This window comes from Pseudophryne corroboree, chromosome 3 (genome assembly GCF_028390025.1).
Source record: "Pseudophryne corroboree isolate aPseCor3 chromosome 3, aPseCor3.hap2, whole genome shotgun sequence".
Classification (NCBI taxonomy): domain Eukaryota; kingdom Metazoa; phylum Chordata; class Amphibia; order Anura; family Myobatrachidae; genus Pseudophryne; species Pseudophryne corroboree.
In genome coordinates, this window is record NC_086446.1 from 102,150,765 (window position 1) to 102,168,017 (window position 17,253).

At 45.1% G+C, this 17,253-nt stretch overlaps 1 protein-coding gene across 1 annotated transcript; it reads left to right on the forward strand.

The window, feature by feature from the left end:
* The first annotated feature begins 14,618 nt into the window (after positions 1 to 14,618).
* LOC135054892 (gastrula zinc finger protein XlCGF57.1-like) lies at positions 14,619 to 16,571 on the forward strand. Its single transcript, XM_063958347.1, has one exon. It carries the CDS (start codon positions 14,707 to 14,709, stop codon positions 16,315 to 16,317), a length of 1,611 nt encoding a protein of 536 aa, XP_063814417.1. The 5' UTR covers positions 14,619 to 14,706; the 3' UTR covers positions 16,318 to 16,571.
* Positions 16,572 to 17,253: the final 682 nt, after the last annotated feature.

Here is a 17,253-nt window from a genome sequence, read left to right on the forward strand (position 1 = left end):
TAATTTTAAATGGATCTGGACCACCAATCCAAGGCACCCCTGCAAGTGTCCCGTGGCACCCCAGGGAGCCACGGCACACAGTTTGGGAACCACTGGACTAGGGCAAATCCCCATTCACTCTAAAAATAGTGTAAAGTCCTATTTTTTCACCTACGTGGAAAAAAACGGACCTAATTGAATACCCCCTTAGTGACCTCACTTTATATTGTGCCACATTAGTGTCCATCCAAATTCATATTATGTAGCATTATAATGCCCCCCCCTCAGTTCATTTTATACCACATTAGAATGATCAGGCCTAGGGGTATACCTAGATATATTGTAGACCCCAAGGCAAAAGTGTGCAAGAGCCCTTAGGTGCCACCCAATGGGGGAAATGTATATAACACATATAACTAGTGATGAGCGGGTTCGGTTCCTCGGAAACCGAACCCCCCCGAACTTCACCCATTTTACACGGGTCGAGGCATACGCGGATTCTCCCGTATGGCTCGGTTAATCCGAGCGCGCCCGAACGTCATCATCCCGCTGTCGGATTCTCGCGAGATTCGGATTCTATATAAGCAGCCGCGCGTCGCCGCCATTTTCACTCATGCATTGGAAATGTTAGGGAGAGGACGTGGCTGGCGTCCTCTCCGTTTATTAATGTTGATGCAAAATTAATATTTGTGCTTATTGCTTAATTGTGGGGACTGGGGAGCAGCTGTATATAGGAGGAGTACAGTGCAGAGTTTTGCTGACAGTGACCACCAGTATACGTTGTCTGCCTGAAAAACACTCCATATCTGTGCTCAGTGTGCTGCATATATCTGTGCTCACACTGCTTAATTGTGGGGACTGGGGAGCAGCTGTATTATATAGGAGGAGTACAGTGCAGAGTTTTGCTGACAGTGAGCACCAGTATACGTTGTCTGCCTGAAAAACACTCCATATCTGTGCTCAGTGTGCTGCATATATCTGTGCTTACACTGCTTTATTGTGGGGACTGGGGACCACCAGTATATTATATAGGAGGAGTACAGTGCAGAGTTTGCTGACAGTGACCACCAGTATACGTTGTCTGCCTGAAAAACACTCCATATCTGTGCTCAGTGTGCTGCATATATCTGTGCTCACATTGCTTTATTGTGGGGACTGGGGACCACCAGTATATTATATAGGAGGAGTACAGTGCAGAGTTTGCTGACAGTGACCACCAGTATACGTTGTCTGCCTGAAAAACACTCCATATCTGTGCTCAGTGTGCTGCATATATCTGTGCTCACACTGCTTTATTGTGGGGACTGGGGACCAGCAGTTTTACTATCCATCCATACCTGTGGTGCATTTTAGTTTTGCAGTTTGCTGACAGTGACCACCAGTATATATAGCAGTACGGTACGGAAGGCCACTGCTCTACCTACCTCTGTGTCGTCAAGTATACTATCCATCTAGATTCTATACCTGTGGTGCATTTTAGTTTTGCAGTTTGCTGACAGTGACCACCAGTATAAATAGCAGTACGGTAAGGAAGGCCACTGCTCTACCTACCTCTTTGTCGTCAAGTATACTATCCATCTAGATTCTATACCTGTGGTGCATTTTAGTTTTGCAGTTTGCTGACAGTGACTACCAGTATATATAGCAGTACGGTACGGAAGGCCACTACTCTACCTACCTCTGTGTCGTCAAGTATACTATCCATCCATACCTGTGGTGCATTTCAGTTGTGCGCAGTATATATAGTAGTAGGCCATTGCTATTGATACTGGCATATAATTCCACACATTAGAAAATGGAGAACAAAAATGTGGAGGTTAAAATAGGGAAAGATCAAGATCCACTTCCACCTCGTGCTGAAGCTGCTGCCACTAGTCATGGCCGAGACGATGAAATGCCATCAATGTCGTCTGCCAAGGCCGATGCCCAATGTCATAGTAGAGAGCATGTAAAATCCAAAAAACAAAAGTTCAGTAAAATGACCCAAAAATCAAAATTGAAAGCGTCTGATGAGAAGCGTAAACTTGCCAATATGCCATTTACGGCACGTAGTGGCAAGGAACGGCTGAGGCCCTGGCCTATGTTCATGGCTAGTGGCTCAGATACACATGAGGATGGAAGCACTCATCCTCTCGCTAGAAAACTGCAGTGCCACTTCTAGATGGGCCAGGTGTTTGTGTCGGCCACTTGTGTCGCTTAGCTTAGTCACACAGCGACCTTGGTGCGCCTCTTTTTTTCTTTGCATCATGTGCTGTTTGGGGACTATTTTTTTAAGTGCCATCCTGCCTGACACTGCAGTGCCTCTCCTAGATGGGCCAGGTGTTTGTGTCGGCCACTTGTGTCGCTTAGCTTAGTCACACAGCGACCTTGGAGCGCCTCTTTTTTTCTTTGCATCATGTGCTGTTTGGGTACTATTTTTTTGAAGTGCCATACTGCCTGACACTGCAGTGCCACTCCTAGATGGGCCAGGTGTTTGTGTCGGCCACTTGTGTCGCTTAGCTTAGTCACACAGTTACCTTGGTGAGCCTCTTTTTTTCTTTGCATCATGTGCTGTTTGGGGACTATTTTTTAAATCTGCCATCCTGTCTGACACTGCAGTGCCACTCCTAGATGGGCCAGGTGTTTGCGTCGGCCACTTGGGTCGCTTAGCTTAGTCACACAGCGACCTTGGTGCATCTCTTTTTTTCTTTGCATCATGTGCTGTTTGGGGACTATTTTTTAAATCTGCCATCCTGTCTGACACTGCAGTGCCACTGCTAGATGGGCCAGGTGTTTGTGTCGGCCACTTGGGTTGCTTAGCTTAGTCACACAGCTACCTCATTGCACCTCTTTTTTTTCTTTGCATCATGTGCTGTTTGGGGACTATTTTTTTGAAGTGCCATCCTGTCTGACACTGCAGTGCCACTCCTAGATGGGCCAGGTGTTTGTGTCGGCCACTTGTGTCGCTTAGCTTAGTCACACAGCGACCTTGGTGCGCCTCTTTTTTTTTCTTGTGTTCTTAGCCTATGGGGTGGTGTGACAGTTTATGCTGGATCACCAAGATCCTCTTTTTATTACTGTTTCTGTACTAAATATTAGACCTCTCGGAATGTCCTTTTTGCTGCATTAAATATTGACCTCGGTTTTAGTGTCTCCCTAAAACAAAGCAGTGTGGAAACATCGCCCAGCTGCCTGCGGCCTTCTCATTCCAAAATAATGATTTTCTTGGAATCGGGAATTTATGAAATATTAATTAAATGAGACGATCAAGTAATTAACAAATAGACCCCACATTATCCTACAAAATGTGACAATCCATAGATGTATCATTATAATTTAGTTATAATGCACCGGTATACCAGATGGCTCTGTAATGTATATGATGAGGTTTTTATATAAACAGATGGCATACACTGCCACAAAATAGAAGGGAAAACTGCTCTGCTTAAGCAAACGTGCGTTAGGAGGTGCAGACAACCACTGATACATAGAGTGGAGCAGTAACCAGTGTAGCTGGTAATGGAGACACATGTACATGGATAGATATAGGTGCTGTGCTATTCCTAGCTCTGGTGAGTGGATGACTACAGGTACAGTGCTAGAGCCTGTGCATCTGGTGATTACAGGTGTTGTGCTACATCCTGGCTCTGGTAACATGATTTTTACACTCAGGGGCATAGCCAGATATTTGTGGGACCCACAGTAACATTTTGAAGGGGCCCCTGTATCACTGCCTCTCCACAGCAGTTTTTAATTTTCTGCCGCATAACAGCCCCTAGTTCATTTTCTGAACCATAGTAATGCTGTGGTAAATATTATGCCCCATACTAGAACCCTAGTTTATGTTATGAACCATAGTAGTGCCCTAGTTCACATTTTATCACATTGTAGGGCTGACAGTACGCATTATGCATCACAGTAGTACCAATTCACATTATGACATAGGGGGTATGCAATTTGCTCCGGTCATCTCAAAGCTGTCGATTTCGCCCCCTGCCTATTCAATTATGGCCTGATTTTGCCTGTTTTTAAGGCATTTTTGCCAATGCCTTTTCACCTTTTTTTTTAATGAAAAAGGTTGGCGAAAAATGCCTCAAAATCATCGAAAATGGCACGTGTTTTCACTGACACAGGTGAGAAAACGCGGATTCACCAATCCACGTGGTTTTTGCTCCTGCTGAATTTTTCGCAAAAAATGGCCCTGCTGTTGACTAGGGCAAATCCCCATTCACTCTAAAAATAGTGTAAAGTCCTATTTTTTCACCTACGTGGAAAAAAATGGACCTAATTGAATACCCCCTTAGTGTCCTCACTTTATATTGTGCCACATTAGTGTCCATCCAAATTCATATTATGTAGCATTATAATGCCCCCCCCCAGTTCATTTTATACCACATTAGAATGATCAGGCCTAGGGGCATACCTAGATATATTGTAGACCCCAAGGCAAAAGTGTGCAAGAGCCCTTAGGTGCCACCCAATGGGGAAAATGTATATAACACATATAACTAGGGATGAGCGGGTTCGGTTCCTCGGAAACCGAACCCCCCCCGAACTTCACCCATTTTACACGGGTCCGAGGCATACGCGGATTCTCCCGTATGGCTCGGTTAATCCAAGCGCGCCCGAACGTCATCATCCCGCTGTCGGATTCTCGCGAGATTCGGATTCTATATAAGCAGCCGCGCGTTGCCGCCATTTTCACTCATGCATTGGAAATGTTAGGGAGAGGACGTGGCTGGCGTCCTCTCCGTTTATTAATGTTGATGCAAAATTAATATTTGTGCTTATTGCTTAATTGTGGGGACTGGGGAGCAGCTGTATATAGGAGGAGTACAGTGCAGAGTTTTGCTGACAGTGACCACCAGTATACGTTGTCTGCCTGAAAAACACTCCATATCTGTGCTCAGTGTGCTGCATATATCTGTGCTCACACTGCTTAATTGTGGGGACTGGGGAGCAGCTGTATTATATAGGAGGAGTACAGTGCAGAGTTTTGCTGACAGTGAGCACCAGTATACGTTGTCTGCCTGAAAAACACTCCATATCTGTGCTCAGTGTGCTGCATATATCTGTGCTCACACTGCTTTATTGTGGGGACTGGGGACCACCAGTATATTATATAGGAGGAGTACAGTGCAGAGTTTGCTGACAGTGACCACCAGTATACGTTGTCTGCCTGAAAAACACTCCATATCTGTGCTCAGTGTGCTGCATATATCTGTGCTCACACTGCTTTATTGTGGGGACTGGGGACCACCAGTATATTATATAGGAGGAGTACAGTGCAGAGTTTGCTGACAGTGACCACCAGTATACGTTGTCTGCCTGAAAAACACTCCATATCTGTGCTCAGTGTGCTGCATATATCTGTGCTCACACTGCTTTATTGTGGGGACTGGGGACCAGCAGTTTTACTATCCATCCATACCTGTGGTGCATTTTAGTTTTGCAGTTTGCTGACAGTGACCACCAGTATATATAGCAGTACGGTACGGAAGGCCACTGCTCTACCTACCTCTGTGTCGTCAAGTATACTATCCATCTAGATTCTATACCTGTGGTGCATTTTAGTTTTGCAGTTTGCTGACAGTGACCACCAGTATAAATAGCAGTACGGTAAGGAAGGCCACTGCTCTACCTACCTCTGTGTCGTCAAGTATACTATCCATCTAGATTCTATACCTGTGGTGCATTTTAGTTTTGCAGTTTGCTGACAGTGACTACCAGTATATATAGCAGTACGGTACGGAAGGCCACTGCTCTACCTACCTCTGTGTCGTCAAGTATACTATCCATCCATACCTGTGGTGCATTTCAGTTGTGCGCAGTATATATAGTAGTAGGCCATTGCTACTGATACTGGCATATAATTCCACACATTAAAAAATGGAGAACAAAAATGTGGAGGTTAAAATAGGGAAAGATCAAGATCCACTTCCACCTCGTGCTGAAGCTGCTGCCACTAGTCATGGCCGAGACGATGAAATGCCATCAATGTCGTCTGCCAAGGCCGATGCCCAATGTCATAGTAGAGAGCATGTAAAATCCAAAAAACAAAAGTTCAGTAAAATGACCCAAAAATCAAAATTGAAAGCGTCTGATGAGAAGCGTAAACTTGCCAATATGCCATTTACGGCACGTAGTGGCAAGGAACGGCTGAGGCCCTGGCCTATGTTCATGGCTAGTGGTTCAGATTCACATGAGGATGGAAGCACTCATCCTCTCGCTAGAAAACTGCAGTGCCACTCCTAGATGGGCCAGGTGTTTGTGTCGGCCACTTGTGTCGCTTAGCTTAGTCACACAGCGACCTTGGTGCGCCTCTTTTTTTCTTTGCATCATGTGCTGTTTGGGGACTATTTTTTTGAAGTGCCATCCTGCCTGACACTGCAGTGCCACTCCTAGATGGGCCAGGTGTTTGTGTCGGCCACTTGGGTCGCTTAGCTTAGTCACACAGCGACCTTGGTGCATCTCTTTTTTTCTTTGCATCATGTGCTGTTTGGGGACTATTTTTTAAATCTGCCATCCTGTCTGACACTGCAGTGCCACTCCTAGATGGGCCAGGTGTTTGTGTCGGCCACTTGGGTTGCTTAGCTTAGTCACACAGCTACCTCATTGCACCTCTTTTTTTCTTTGCATCATGTGCTGTTTGGGGACTATTTTTTAAATCTGCCATCCTGTCTGACACTGCAGTGCCACTCCTAGATGGGCCAGGTGTTTGTGTCGGCCACTTGTGTCGCTTAGCTTAGTCACACAGCGACCTTGGTGCGCCTCTTTTTTTTTCTTGTGTTCTTAGCCTATGGGGTGGTGTGACAGTTTATGCTGGATCACCAAGATCCTCTTTTTATTACTGTTTCTGTACTAAATATTAGACCTCTCGGAATGTCCTTTTTGCTGCATTAAATATTGACCTCGGTTTTAGTGTCTCCCTAAAACAAAGCAGTGTGGAAACATCGCCCAGCTGCCTGCGGCCTTCTCATTCCAAAATAATGATTTTCTTGGAAACGGGAATTTATGAAATATTAATTAAATGAGACGATCAAGTAATTAACAAATAGACCCCACATTATCCTACAAAATGTGACAATCCATAGATGTATCATTATAATTTAGTTATAATGCACCGGTATACCAGATGGCTCTGTATATGATGAGGTTTTTATATAAACAGATGGCATACACTGCCACAAAATAGAAGGGAAAACTGCTCTGCTTAAGCAAACGTGCGCCAGGAGGTGCAGACAACCACTGATACATAGAGTGGGGCAGTAACCAGTGTAGCTGGTAATGGAGACACATGTACATGGATAGATATAGGTGCTGTGCTATTCCTAGCTCTGGTGAGTGGATGACTACAGGTACAGTGCTAGAGCCTGTGCATCTGGTGATTACAGGTGTTGTGCTACATCCTGGCTCTGGTAACATGATTTTTACACTCAGGGGCATAGCCAGTTATTTGTGGGACCCACAGTAACATTTTGAAGGGGCCCCTGTATCACTGCCTCTCCACAGCAGTTTTTAATTTTCTGCCGCATAACAGCCCCTAGTTCATTTTCTGAACCATAGTAATGCTGTGGTAAATATTATGCCCCATACTAGAACCCTAGTTTATGTTATGAACCATAGTAGTGCCCTAGTTCACATTTTATCACATTGTAGGGCTGACAGTACGCATTATGCATCACAGTAGTACCAATTCACATTATGACATAGGGGGTATGCAATTTGCTCCGGTCGACTCAAAGCTGTCGATTTCGCCCCCTGCCTATTCAATTATGGCCTGATTTTGCCTGTTTTTAAGGCATTTTTGCCAATGCCTTTTCACCTTTTTTTTTTAATGAAAAAGGTTGGCGAAAAATGCCTCAAAATCATCGAAAATGGCACGTGTTTTCACTGACACAGGTGAGAAAACGCGGATTCACCAATCCACGTGGTTTTTGCTCCTGCTGAATTTTTCGCAAAAAATGGCCCTGCTGTTGACTAGGGCAAATCCCCATTCACTCTAAAAATAGTGTAAAGTCCTATTTTTTCACCTACGTGGAAAAAAACGGACCTGATTGAATACCCCCTTAGTGTCCTCACTTTATATTGTGCCACATTAGTGTCCATCCAAATTCATATTATGTAGCATTATAATGCCCCCCCCCCCCCCAGTTCATTTTATACCACATTAGAATGATCAGGCCTAGGGGCATACCTAGATATATTGTAGACCCCAAGGCAAAAGTGTGCAAGAGCCCTTAGGTGCCACCCAATGGGGAAAATGTATATAACACATATAACTAGTGATGAGCGGGTTCGGTTCCTCGGAAACCGAACCCCCCCGAACTTCACCCATTTTACACGGGTCCGAGGCATACGCGGATTCTCCCGTATGGCTCGGTTAATCCGAGCGCGCCCGAACGTCATCATCCCGCTGTCGGATTCTCGCGAGATTCGGATTCTATATAAGCAGCCGCGCGTCGCCGCCATTTTCACTCATGCATTGGAAATGTTAGGGAGAGGACGTGGCTGGCGTCCTCTCCGTTTATTAATGTTGATGCAAAATTAATATTTGTGCTTATTGCTTAATTGTGGGGACTGGGGAGCAGCTGTATATAGGAGGAGTACAGTGCAGAGTTTTGCTGACAGTGACCACCAGTATACGTTGTCTGCCTGAAAAACACTCCATATCTGTGCTCAGTGTGCTGCATATATCTGTGCTCACACTGCTTAATTGTGGGGACTGGGGAGCAGCTGTATTATATAGGAGGAGTACAGTGCAGAGTTTTGCTGACAGTGAGCACCAGTATACGTTGTCTGCCTGAAAAACACTCCATATCTGTGCTCAGTGTGCTGCATATATCTGTGCTCACACTGCTTTATTGTGGGGACTGGGGACCACCAGTATATTATATAGGAGGAGTACAGTGCAGAGTTTGCTGACAGTGACCACCAGTATACGTTGTCTGCCTGAAAAACACTCCATATCTGTGCTCAGTGTGCTGCATATATCTGTGCTCACACTGCTTTATTGTGGGGACTAGGGACCACCAGTATATTATATAGGAGGAGTACAGTGCAGAGTTTGCTGGCAGTGACCACCAGTATAGGTTGTCTGCCTGAAAAACACTCCATATCTGTGCTCAGTGTGCTGCATATATCTGTGCTCACACTGCTTTATTGTGGGGACTGGGGACCAGCAGTTTTACTATCCATCCATACCTGTGGTGCATTTTAGTTTTGCAGTTTGCTGACAGTGACCACCAGTATATATAGCAGTACGGTACGGAAGGCCACTGCTCTACCTACCTCTGTGTCGTCAAGTATACTATCCATCTAGATTCTATACCTGTGGTGCATTTTAGTTTTGCAGTTTGCTGACAGTGACCACCAGTATATATAGCAGTACGGTACGGAAGGCCACTGCTCTACCTACCTCTGTGTCGTCAAGTATACTATCCATCTAGATTCTATACCTGTGGTGCATTTTAGTTTTGCAGTTTGCTGACAGTGACCACCAGTATAAATAGCAGTACGGTAAGGAAGGCCACTGCTCTACCTACCTCTGTGTCGTCAAGTATACTATCCATCTAGATTCTATACCTGTGGTGCATTTTAGTTTTGCAGTTTGCTGACAGTGACTACCAGTATATATAGCAGTACGGTACGGAAGGCCACTGCTCTACCTACCTCTGTGTCGTCAAGTATACTATCCATCCATACCTGTGGTGCATTTCAGTTGTGCGCAGTATATATAGTAGTAGGCCATTGCTATTGATACTGGCATATAATTCCACACATTAAAAAATGGAGAACAAAAATGTGGAGGTTAAAATAGGGAAAGATCAAGTTCCACTTCCACCTCGTGCTGAAGCTGCTGCCACTAGTCATGGCCGAGACGATGAAATGCCATCAATGTCGTCTGCCAAGGCCGATGCCCAATGTCATAGTAGAGAGCATGTAAAATCCAAAAAACAAAAGTTCAGTAAAATGACCCAAAAATCAAAATTGAAAGCGTCTGATGAGAAGCGTAAACTTGCCAATATGCCATTTACGGCACGTAGTGGCAAGGAACGGCTGAGGCCCTGGCCTATGTTCATGGCTAGTGGTTCAGATTCACATGAGGATGGAAGCACTCATCCTCTCGCTAGAAAACTGCAGTGCCACTCCTAGATGGGCCAGGTGTTTGTGTCGGCCACTTGTGTCGCTTAGCTTAGTCACACAGCGACCTTGGTGCGCCTCTTTTTTTCTTTGCATCATGTGCTGTTTGGGGACTATTTTTTTGAAGTGCCATCCTGCCTGACACTGCAGTGCCACTCCTAGATGGGCCAGGTGTTTGTGTCGGCCACTTGTGTCGCTTAGCTTAGTCACACAGCGACCTTGGTGCGCCTCTTTTTTTCTTTGCATCATGTGCTGTTTGGGGACTATTTTTTTGAAGTGCCATACTGCCTGACACTGCAGTGCCACTCCTAGATGGGCCAGGTGTTTGTGTCGGCCACTTGTGTCGCTTAGCTTAGTCACACAGCGACCTTGGTGCGCCTCTTTTTTTCTTTGCATCATGTGCTGTTTGGGGACTATTTTTTAAATCTGCCATCCTGTCTGACACTGCAGTGCCACTCCTAGATGGGCCAGGTGTTTGTGTCGGCCACTTGGGTTGCTTAGCTTAGTCACACAGCTACCTCATTGCACCTCTTTTTTTCTTTGCATCATGTGCTGTTTGGGGACTATTTTTTTGAAGTGCCATCCTGTCTGACACTGCAGTGCCACTCCTAGATGGGCCAGGTGTTTGTGTCGGCCACTTGTGTCGCTTAGCTTAGTCACACAGCGACCTTGGTGCGCCTCTTTTTTTCTTTGCATCATGTGCTGTTTGGGGACAATTTTTTTTAAGTGCCATCGTGCCTGACACTGCAGTGCCACTCCTAGATGGGCCAGGTGTTTGTGTCGGCCACTTGTGTCGCTTAGCTTAGTCACACAGCGACCTTGGTACGCCTCTTGTTTTCTTTGCATCATGTGCTGTTTGGGGACTATTTTTTAAATCTGCCATCCTGTCTGACACTGCAGTGCCACTCCTAGATGGGCCAGGTGTTTGTGTCGGCCACTTGTGTCGCTTCAAAAAAAGGGGGATAAAATTCCTGCGCACTGGAAAGGGTATATAGCACACCTTTTTTTAGGGTGTGGTGAAAACCATAAAACAATTTTTTGATTATATGTAAGTTGATTTTTCTATCCACCAAATATCTTCACATTAATATATATAGCATTCGTCTTATTTCTCACAGAAGAAGTAAAACAAAAGAAAAAAGTCTCGTGATAAGTTCATGAAATATATAAAGTCCAATCAAAGTCCAATAATCCAAAATGAAAAAACAATCAGTCGCTTATCTGGTATCCTCCTTAATGTTTGTAGTAAGTCATCCCCACCGTATATGATTCCTTGTCTGGCTCCTCAGTTTAGGTGCATGCAAAACAAATAATAGGGAATCATGGTGCAGACTTCTACAAGTTTATTCAAAAAAACAATATTTTACAATTAAAATGCGTACCACAAATGACCTTCCAGGAAGGCACAGTAAATAGCATGTAAGGGTATTTGTTGAGCTCCCCCCTATAGAGCTGTACCTTCACCAGGTCCTGGGCAGCAAGGGCACCAACGCGTTTCAACCAATCAGGTCTTTGTCAAGGTGTGAATAATATGAGGATAACCAGATTTTTATAGCTGAACATTTAAAACACGCCCACTTCCTGTTACAGGGGGTGTGACTAACAATTTTGAATGTAAAAAACTTTTAAGACAATACAAATGATTCCCCACAGATAATAATATTCCATAGTCAAGTGTATTAGTTACATATCCCTATTCTCTTCACTGCCAGAGGTATTTTAAATTCATTAAATAGCTGAAAAACGGGTTTTTCCCTTTGCGTTCCAACCTTTGGAACGCAAAGCGTCATTTCCGGTTCCGCCGGAAATGACGCGTATAGGCCGGGATTGCGGTCCGGAGGCAGTGATGATAGGCCGCACTGACCTCCCTTCCGCCGGACGTGCTTTTCGTTCCTGGCAGTGGGCTGTATGTGGTGATGCGTTCCACATAGATGGAACGCATCCCGCGGCTTCCGGTTTCGCCGGAACTAGTGGTCCGGCTGATTCTAATGATAAAAAATGCTTTAAGTTGATAAGTGACAATATGCCACATTGTCCGCCCGTCTGCCGGATATACTCTTTGTTCCTAGCAAAGGGCTTTATGTCGTGATGCGTTCCACATAGATGGAACGCATCCCGCGACTTCCGGTTTCGCCGGAACTGATGGTCCGACTATTGAAAGATTAAAAGTGCTGGAAAATTAATACAGTGAACCAAAAGAATAAGCCGATGAGACACATAACAATGGTACAGAAATTGATTTTGCTACAGAAATCCCTATTATTTTGAAATAGGTGTCTATACTACCACCCCGGATTTAGTGGGGACACTTCTGTTACCCACCGGAATATTCATAATTTATAAAAGATATTAAATAAATGATAAAACATGTTAAACTTATCTAAAAATAACATTAAAAGGGAACATTCAAAAAACTATCAAAAAAAGATTGAACAAACGCTCCTTAAATAAAATTCATTCGCTTAGCCATCCAGCGACCTCGGTGCAAATTTTAGGACTAAAAATAATATTGTGAGGTGTGAGGTGTTCAGAATAGACTGAAAAAGAGTGTAAATTATGGTTATTGAGGTTAATAATACTATGGGATCAAAATGACCCCCAAATTCTATGATTTAAGCTGTTTTTGAGGGTTTTTTGTAAAAAAACACCCGAATCCAAAACACACCCGAATCCGACAAAAAATTTTCAGGGAGGTTTTGCCAAAACTCGTCCGAATCCAAAACACGGCCGCGGAACCGAATCCAAAACCAAAACACAAAACCCGAAAAATGTCCGGTGCACATCACTACATATAACACACAATTTTGCCAGGGAAAATGGTCCTCTCTCAGCTCTGGGACCCATAGCAGCTGCACTCCCTGCACCTACGGTAGCTACACCCTTGATTACAGGTACAGGGATAGTTCCTGGCATTGGGCAAGTCATGACTACAAGCATACCTCCCAACTTTATCCTTTGGCAAAGAGGGACACATGCGCGGCGAAGCCACGCGTGCTCCCGAAAAGGGGGCATGGCTTCGCGGGAGTACCAGCAATAGTGAGCCACACCCTTGTTTTCATCACTGAGGGGGCATGCCCAGCGCTCTGTGAGCTGCTGGCATGCCCCCTCTCCTCTTGTCTGCACTGAATAGACGCTGTGCGCATGCGCACAGCGTCTATTCACCGCGAGTGCAGGAACCTCCTAACTGCCCCCCCCCCCCACACACACACTGTGGCCCGCGGATGGGACAGCGGGGCAGTCCCAAAAAAATCAGAGACTGTCCCGCAAAAATCGGGACAGTTGGGAGGTATGTTACAAGCACTGTCCTCTTGTGCTGATGATTTCGGGACTTGATTATCCAGAATTACTGTAGAACACAGTACTGAAGCAGTTGGATGATGATTTTCCAGCTGTTACAGGATGTTCTGTAAAGTCATCTTATCTTATTTAACGTGCGATATAATGTATACTGCAGTCAGTGGCGTATCTACCTCTTGGCCAGGATGCCACTCGCCAGGGACGCTGAGATGGAGAGTGGGGGTGTCACCAGGGGTCAGGGGGTAGAATCACATAGTAGTTCAGAGGACTGGTCTCTGAGGACCAATCCAGACGAGCCCACAAAGAAGAGATGCAGTTTGATGGCAGTGGTGGGCACTTGGAGTTGGAAACAGCTGTACAGAGGTGGCTGCTGTTAGACGGGGCTGACCTGGCATAACTTGACCTGCGGTCCCCACTATCTGCACTCGTAAACCATTCCCACCCTGACTCACATCACTGCCAGTGGCACATGCTGAGCCCTTGGTCGGCAGTGATGACCGGCGTCAGCCAAACAGCACATGTTACTACAGCACCTATGCAGTCCCGTCAGTTCCTTAGTTTGCCAGGGTCGCTTGGACCCTAGATATGCCCCTGACTGCAGTACCCCCACTCAAATGGTTTCATATGTTAGCTATTCTAAGTAGAATTTAGCATTAGTAGATCCACTTAGCGTAGCATACTGTGTCTAATTCACTAATTGCAGCCCTTAGCTATGCAAATGCAGGAGGAGGTGCATAACACCACCGCCCTGCATTTGTGATGCAATCGCATCTCAAATGAACATTGCAATCATTGGTCGTGAATTGATGTTCATCTGCGACGGCAGGCTGAGTAAGCTTCAGCTTTCTCAGCCTTGCCATCACATTGCGGCTTCTGAGGCCAAGGTAGCTTCATCTCACAACCCATTCCTTGGCCTCGCCACTCCCAAAAATCGCCAACGCCCATCCCTGTCCCTCCCCGCGAATGCCGCAGGACCCGTTCTGCTCAACATCGGGGAATTGCAGTAAGGCAATCCTTACCGAATTAGCCCCACAGTCAGTTTTCATGCTACATTAATTAGCTCCTTTTTCTTTTACTATGTAGAAAAACTATGACTCATAAGAATATGCATTATTAAAAACTTTACAGTAGTCAGTGAAAAAAAGTAATAAATAAGACACTAACACATTTTAATGAGTAAATAAAATATTATAGTAATACTGTGTCTCCCAACAGGAATATAATCACACAGATTCTCCACTGGTGCTTTCTGTGGGAGATCGCAGTGGGCCGTATCATCAGGAATAGATCATTGGAGAGTGTGGCAGAATGTCTAAGAAACGTGGCAGTGGCAGAAAACCCAGCCTGGCTGACATTAATGAGGGCATCACCGAAACAACGGACATGGAGAACACACAGGAGGCTATGTCTGTGATTCCTGACAATAAAGGGACTTCAGAGGTCTCCACTGGGTCAGGTCATAAGGATCCAAAGCAAGCCTGCCCTACACAGCCTACATACAGCTCAGAGTCTGAGGAGAGCTCGCAGGCTGACTCCGGCCTGCAGGACAATAAGTTTGAGAACAAAGGAAAGGGTGAGTACTCCTGTCCGGAATGTGGAAAACACTTTTGTTGTTCATCCCACCTACTCATACACCAGAGAGTGCACACAGGGGAGAGACCATATGAATGCAAAGAGTGTGGAAAATGTTTTGTGCAGAAGCAGCATCTCCAGTCCCATCACCGTACACACACCGGAGAGAAGCCGCATCAGTGCACAGAGTGCGGGAAAAGATTTGCTTTTAAATGGGAGCTTCCAACCCACATGAGAACGCACACGGGAGAGAAGCCGTATAAATGTTCTGAATGTGGGAAAGGATTTACCACCAGTTCACAACGTCGTAGACACGAAGCTTCCCACACAGGAGCAAACCTCTTCCCATGTTCTGAGTGTGATAAAGCTTTCCCTACGAAGTACCAGCTACGCAGCCACCAGATTGTCCACACGGGAGAGAAGAACTTTGAGTGTCCTGAATGTGGAAAATGCTTCTCTACTAATGCACATCTCAGCAGCCATAAGCAGACGCACACGGGGGAAAAGCCATGTAAGTGTTCTGAGTGCGGGAAAGCATTTGCTTGCAGAGCCAATCTTCCCCTACATCAGAAATCCCACACAGGAGAAAAACCATTTGCATGTAACGAATGTGCAATGTGTTTTCCCGGCAAAGCTCATCTTACCAGACACATAAAAGTCCACACAGGACAGAAATCCAATAAATGCAGCAAGTGTGGTGACTACTTCCAGAATTTGTCTGACCTCGCCCAGCACAAGAGAAGCCATGATAAGACCTATGCGTGTACTGAGTGTGACAAACATTTTAAACAGAAATGTCTTCTGAAGCAGCATCAGAAAATACACACGGGAGAAAAGCCATTTGTGTGTGCAGAGTGTGGGAAACGCTTTACACGGAAAGCCGGGCTGATTTCACATGAGCAGAGACTTCACATTGGCGTAGTAAAAGCATTTGAATGCCCGGAATGTGAGAAAAGTTTTTTTGTAAAGGCTGAGCTTGAAAAACACAAGAGAGTCCACACAGGAGAGAAACCTTTTCCTTGTACTGAATGTGGTAAATGTTTTAGGGAACGCTCACAGCTGGTTATTCACCTGCAAAGTCATACTGGTGAGAAACCTTTCTCGTGCTTAGAATGTGGAAAAGGTTTCCATAGCAGCGGTGATCTTAGTTCCCACATTGCAGTGCACGCAGAGGAGAAGCCATTTGTGTGCTCAGAGTGTGGGAAAGCATTTGGTAGCAGCTGGCAGCTTGTTGCCCATCAGAGATCTCACACAGACGAGAGACCATTCACCTGTTCCGAGTGTGGTAAATCCTTCAAGCGTAGACCAAATTTGGTCAGACATCAGACAATTCACACACAGGAGTGAGACCATTTGCATGTCCAGATGTGGAAAGCGGTTTATAATGAATTCAGAACTTGTTAAACATTAGATTCTATGAAGAGATTATAGGTACAGTATATAGGGCGTATTGTGAAATGTTATACTTCTGTACTGTGTGTGGGAGAGCTTTCACATATGCCTCATTGTTGGCTGGTCATCCAAAGGTTCATGTGTCAATGTGGAAGTAATTCAACACAAAGCTAGCCACTGATACAGGAGATGTTTTATTGTGTTTGCTCCACTAAATTGAACTGACCGTGACTCCACACTGTTCACATAACCATGCAAATCTCTATTTTAGGATTTAAATTCTACCTTTTCTGAAGTTCAATTTTGAATTTGAATTTTCAGCATTCTTGTCTGAATAGTTGTAAGATTTTAGCTACTGGATTACATCACACACCATAAAATCCCAAGAAATCGGAATCCAGATTCAGTTTGAGCTAAGGACCCTCGGCCCAAATCCTGATTGTTTTGCAGCCCGAGTTTATGGAGATATTTGTCTTTCAAATCTGCAAATTGAGGCAAAAAGATAGGTGACTGCAAGCTTGCGGAAAGCCAAAAGTCAGAATATTTTTTTTAAAAGTTTTTTAAAGTGGTGTAGAAGACAGAGCGGGTCAGCTTGCTCTTAGTTTGCAATGACAATGAAGCATTCATAATAATAGTTGCTCTACTGGTATTATCGTGGGGTAGTGAGACCACTTGGACTTCCCCATGTTGAATAAGAATAATAATAATAGACTTCCTGCCACGCCCCCAACGGTGATGGCTGCAGCCTGACCCAGCTTCTCTCTAGCTGCAGCAGCATCACCATTTACAGGCCTCCTAGGGGCCTCAACAGCCGGACCAGGACCACCACTGCCTAGGGGAAGATCCCTTCCATATATGGAGAGGTATTTTTCCCCTTTAATGCCCTCCAAA

What these genes read in the sequence shown, in the direction of transcription:
- LOC135054892 (XM_063958347.1), top strand. Translation starts at nt 14,707, where the DNA reads ATGTCTAAGAAACGTGGCAGTGGCAGAAAACCCAGCCTGGCTGACATT.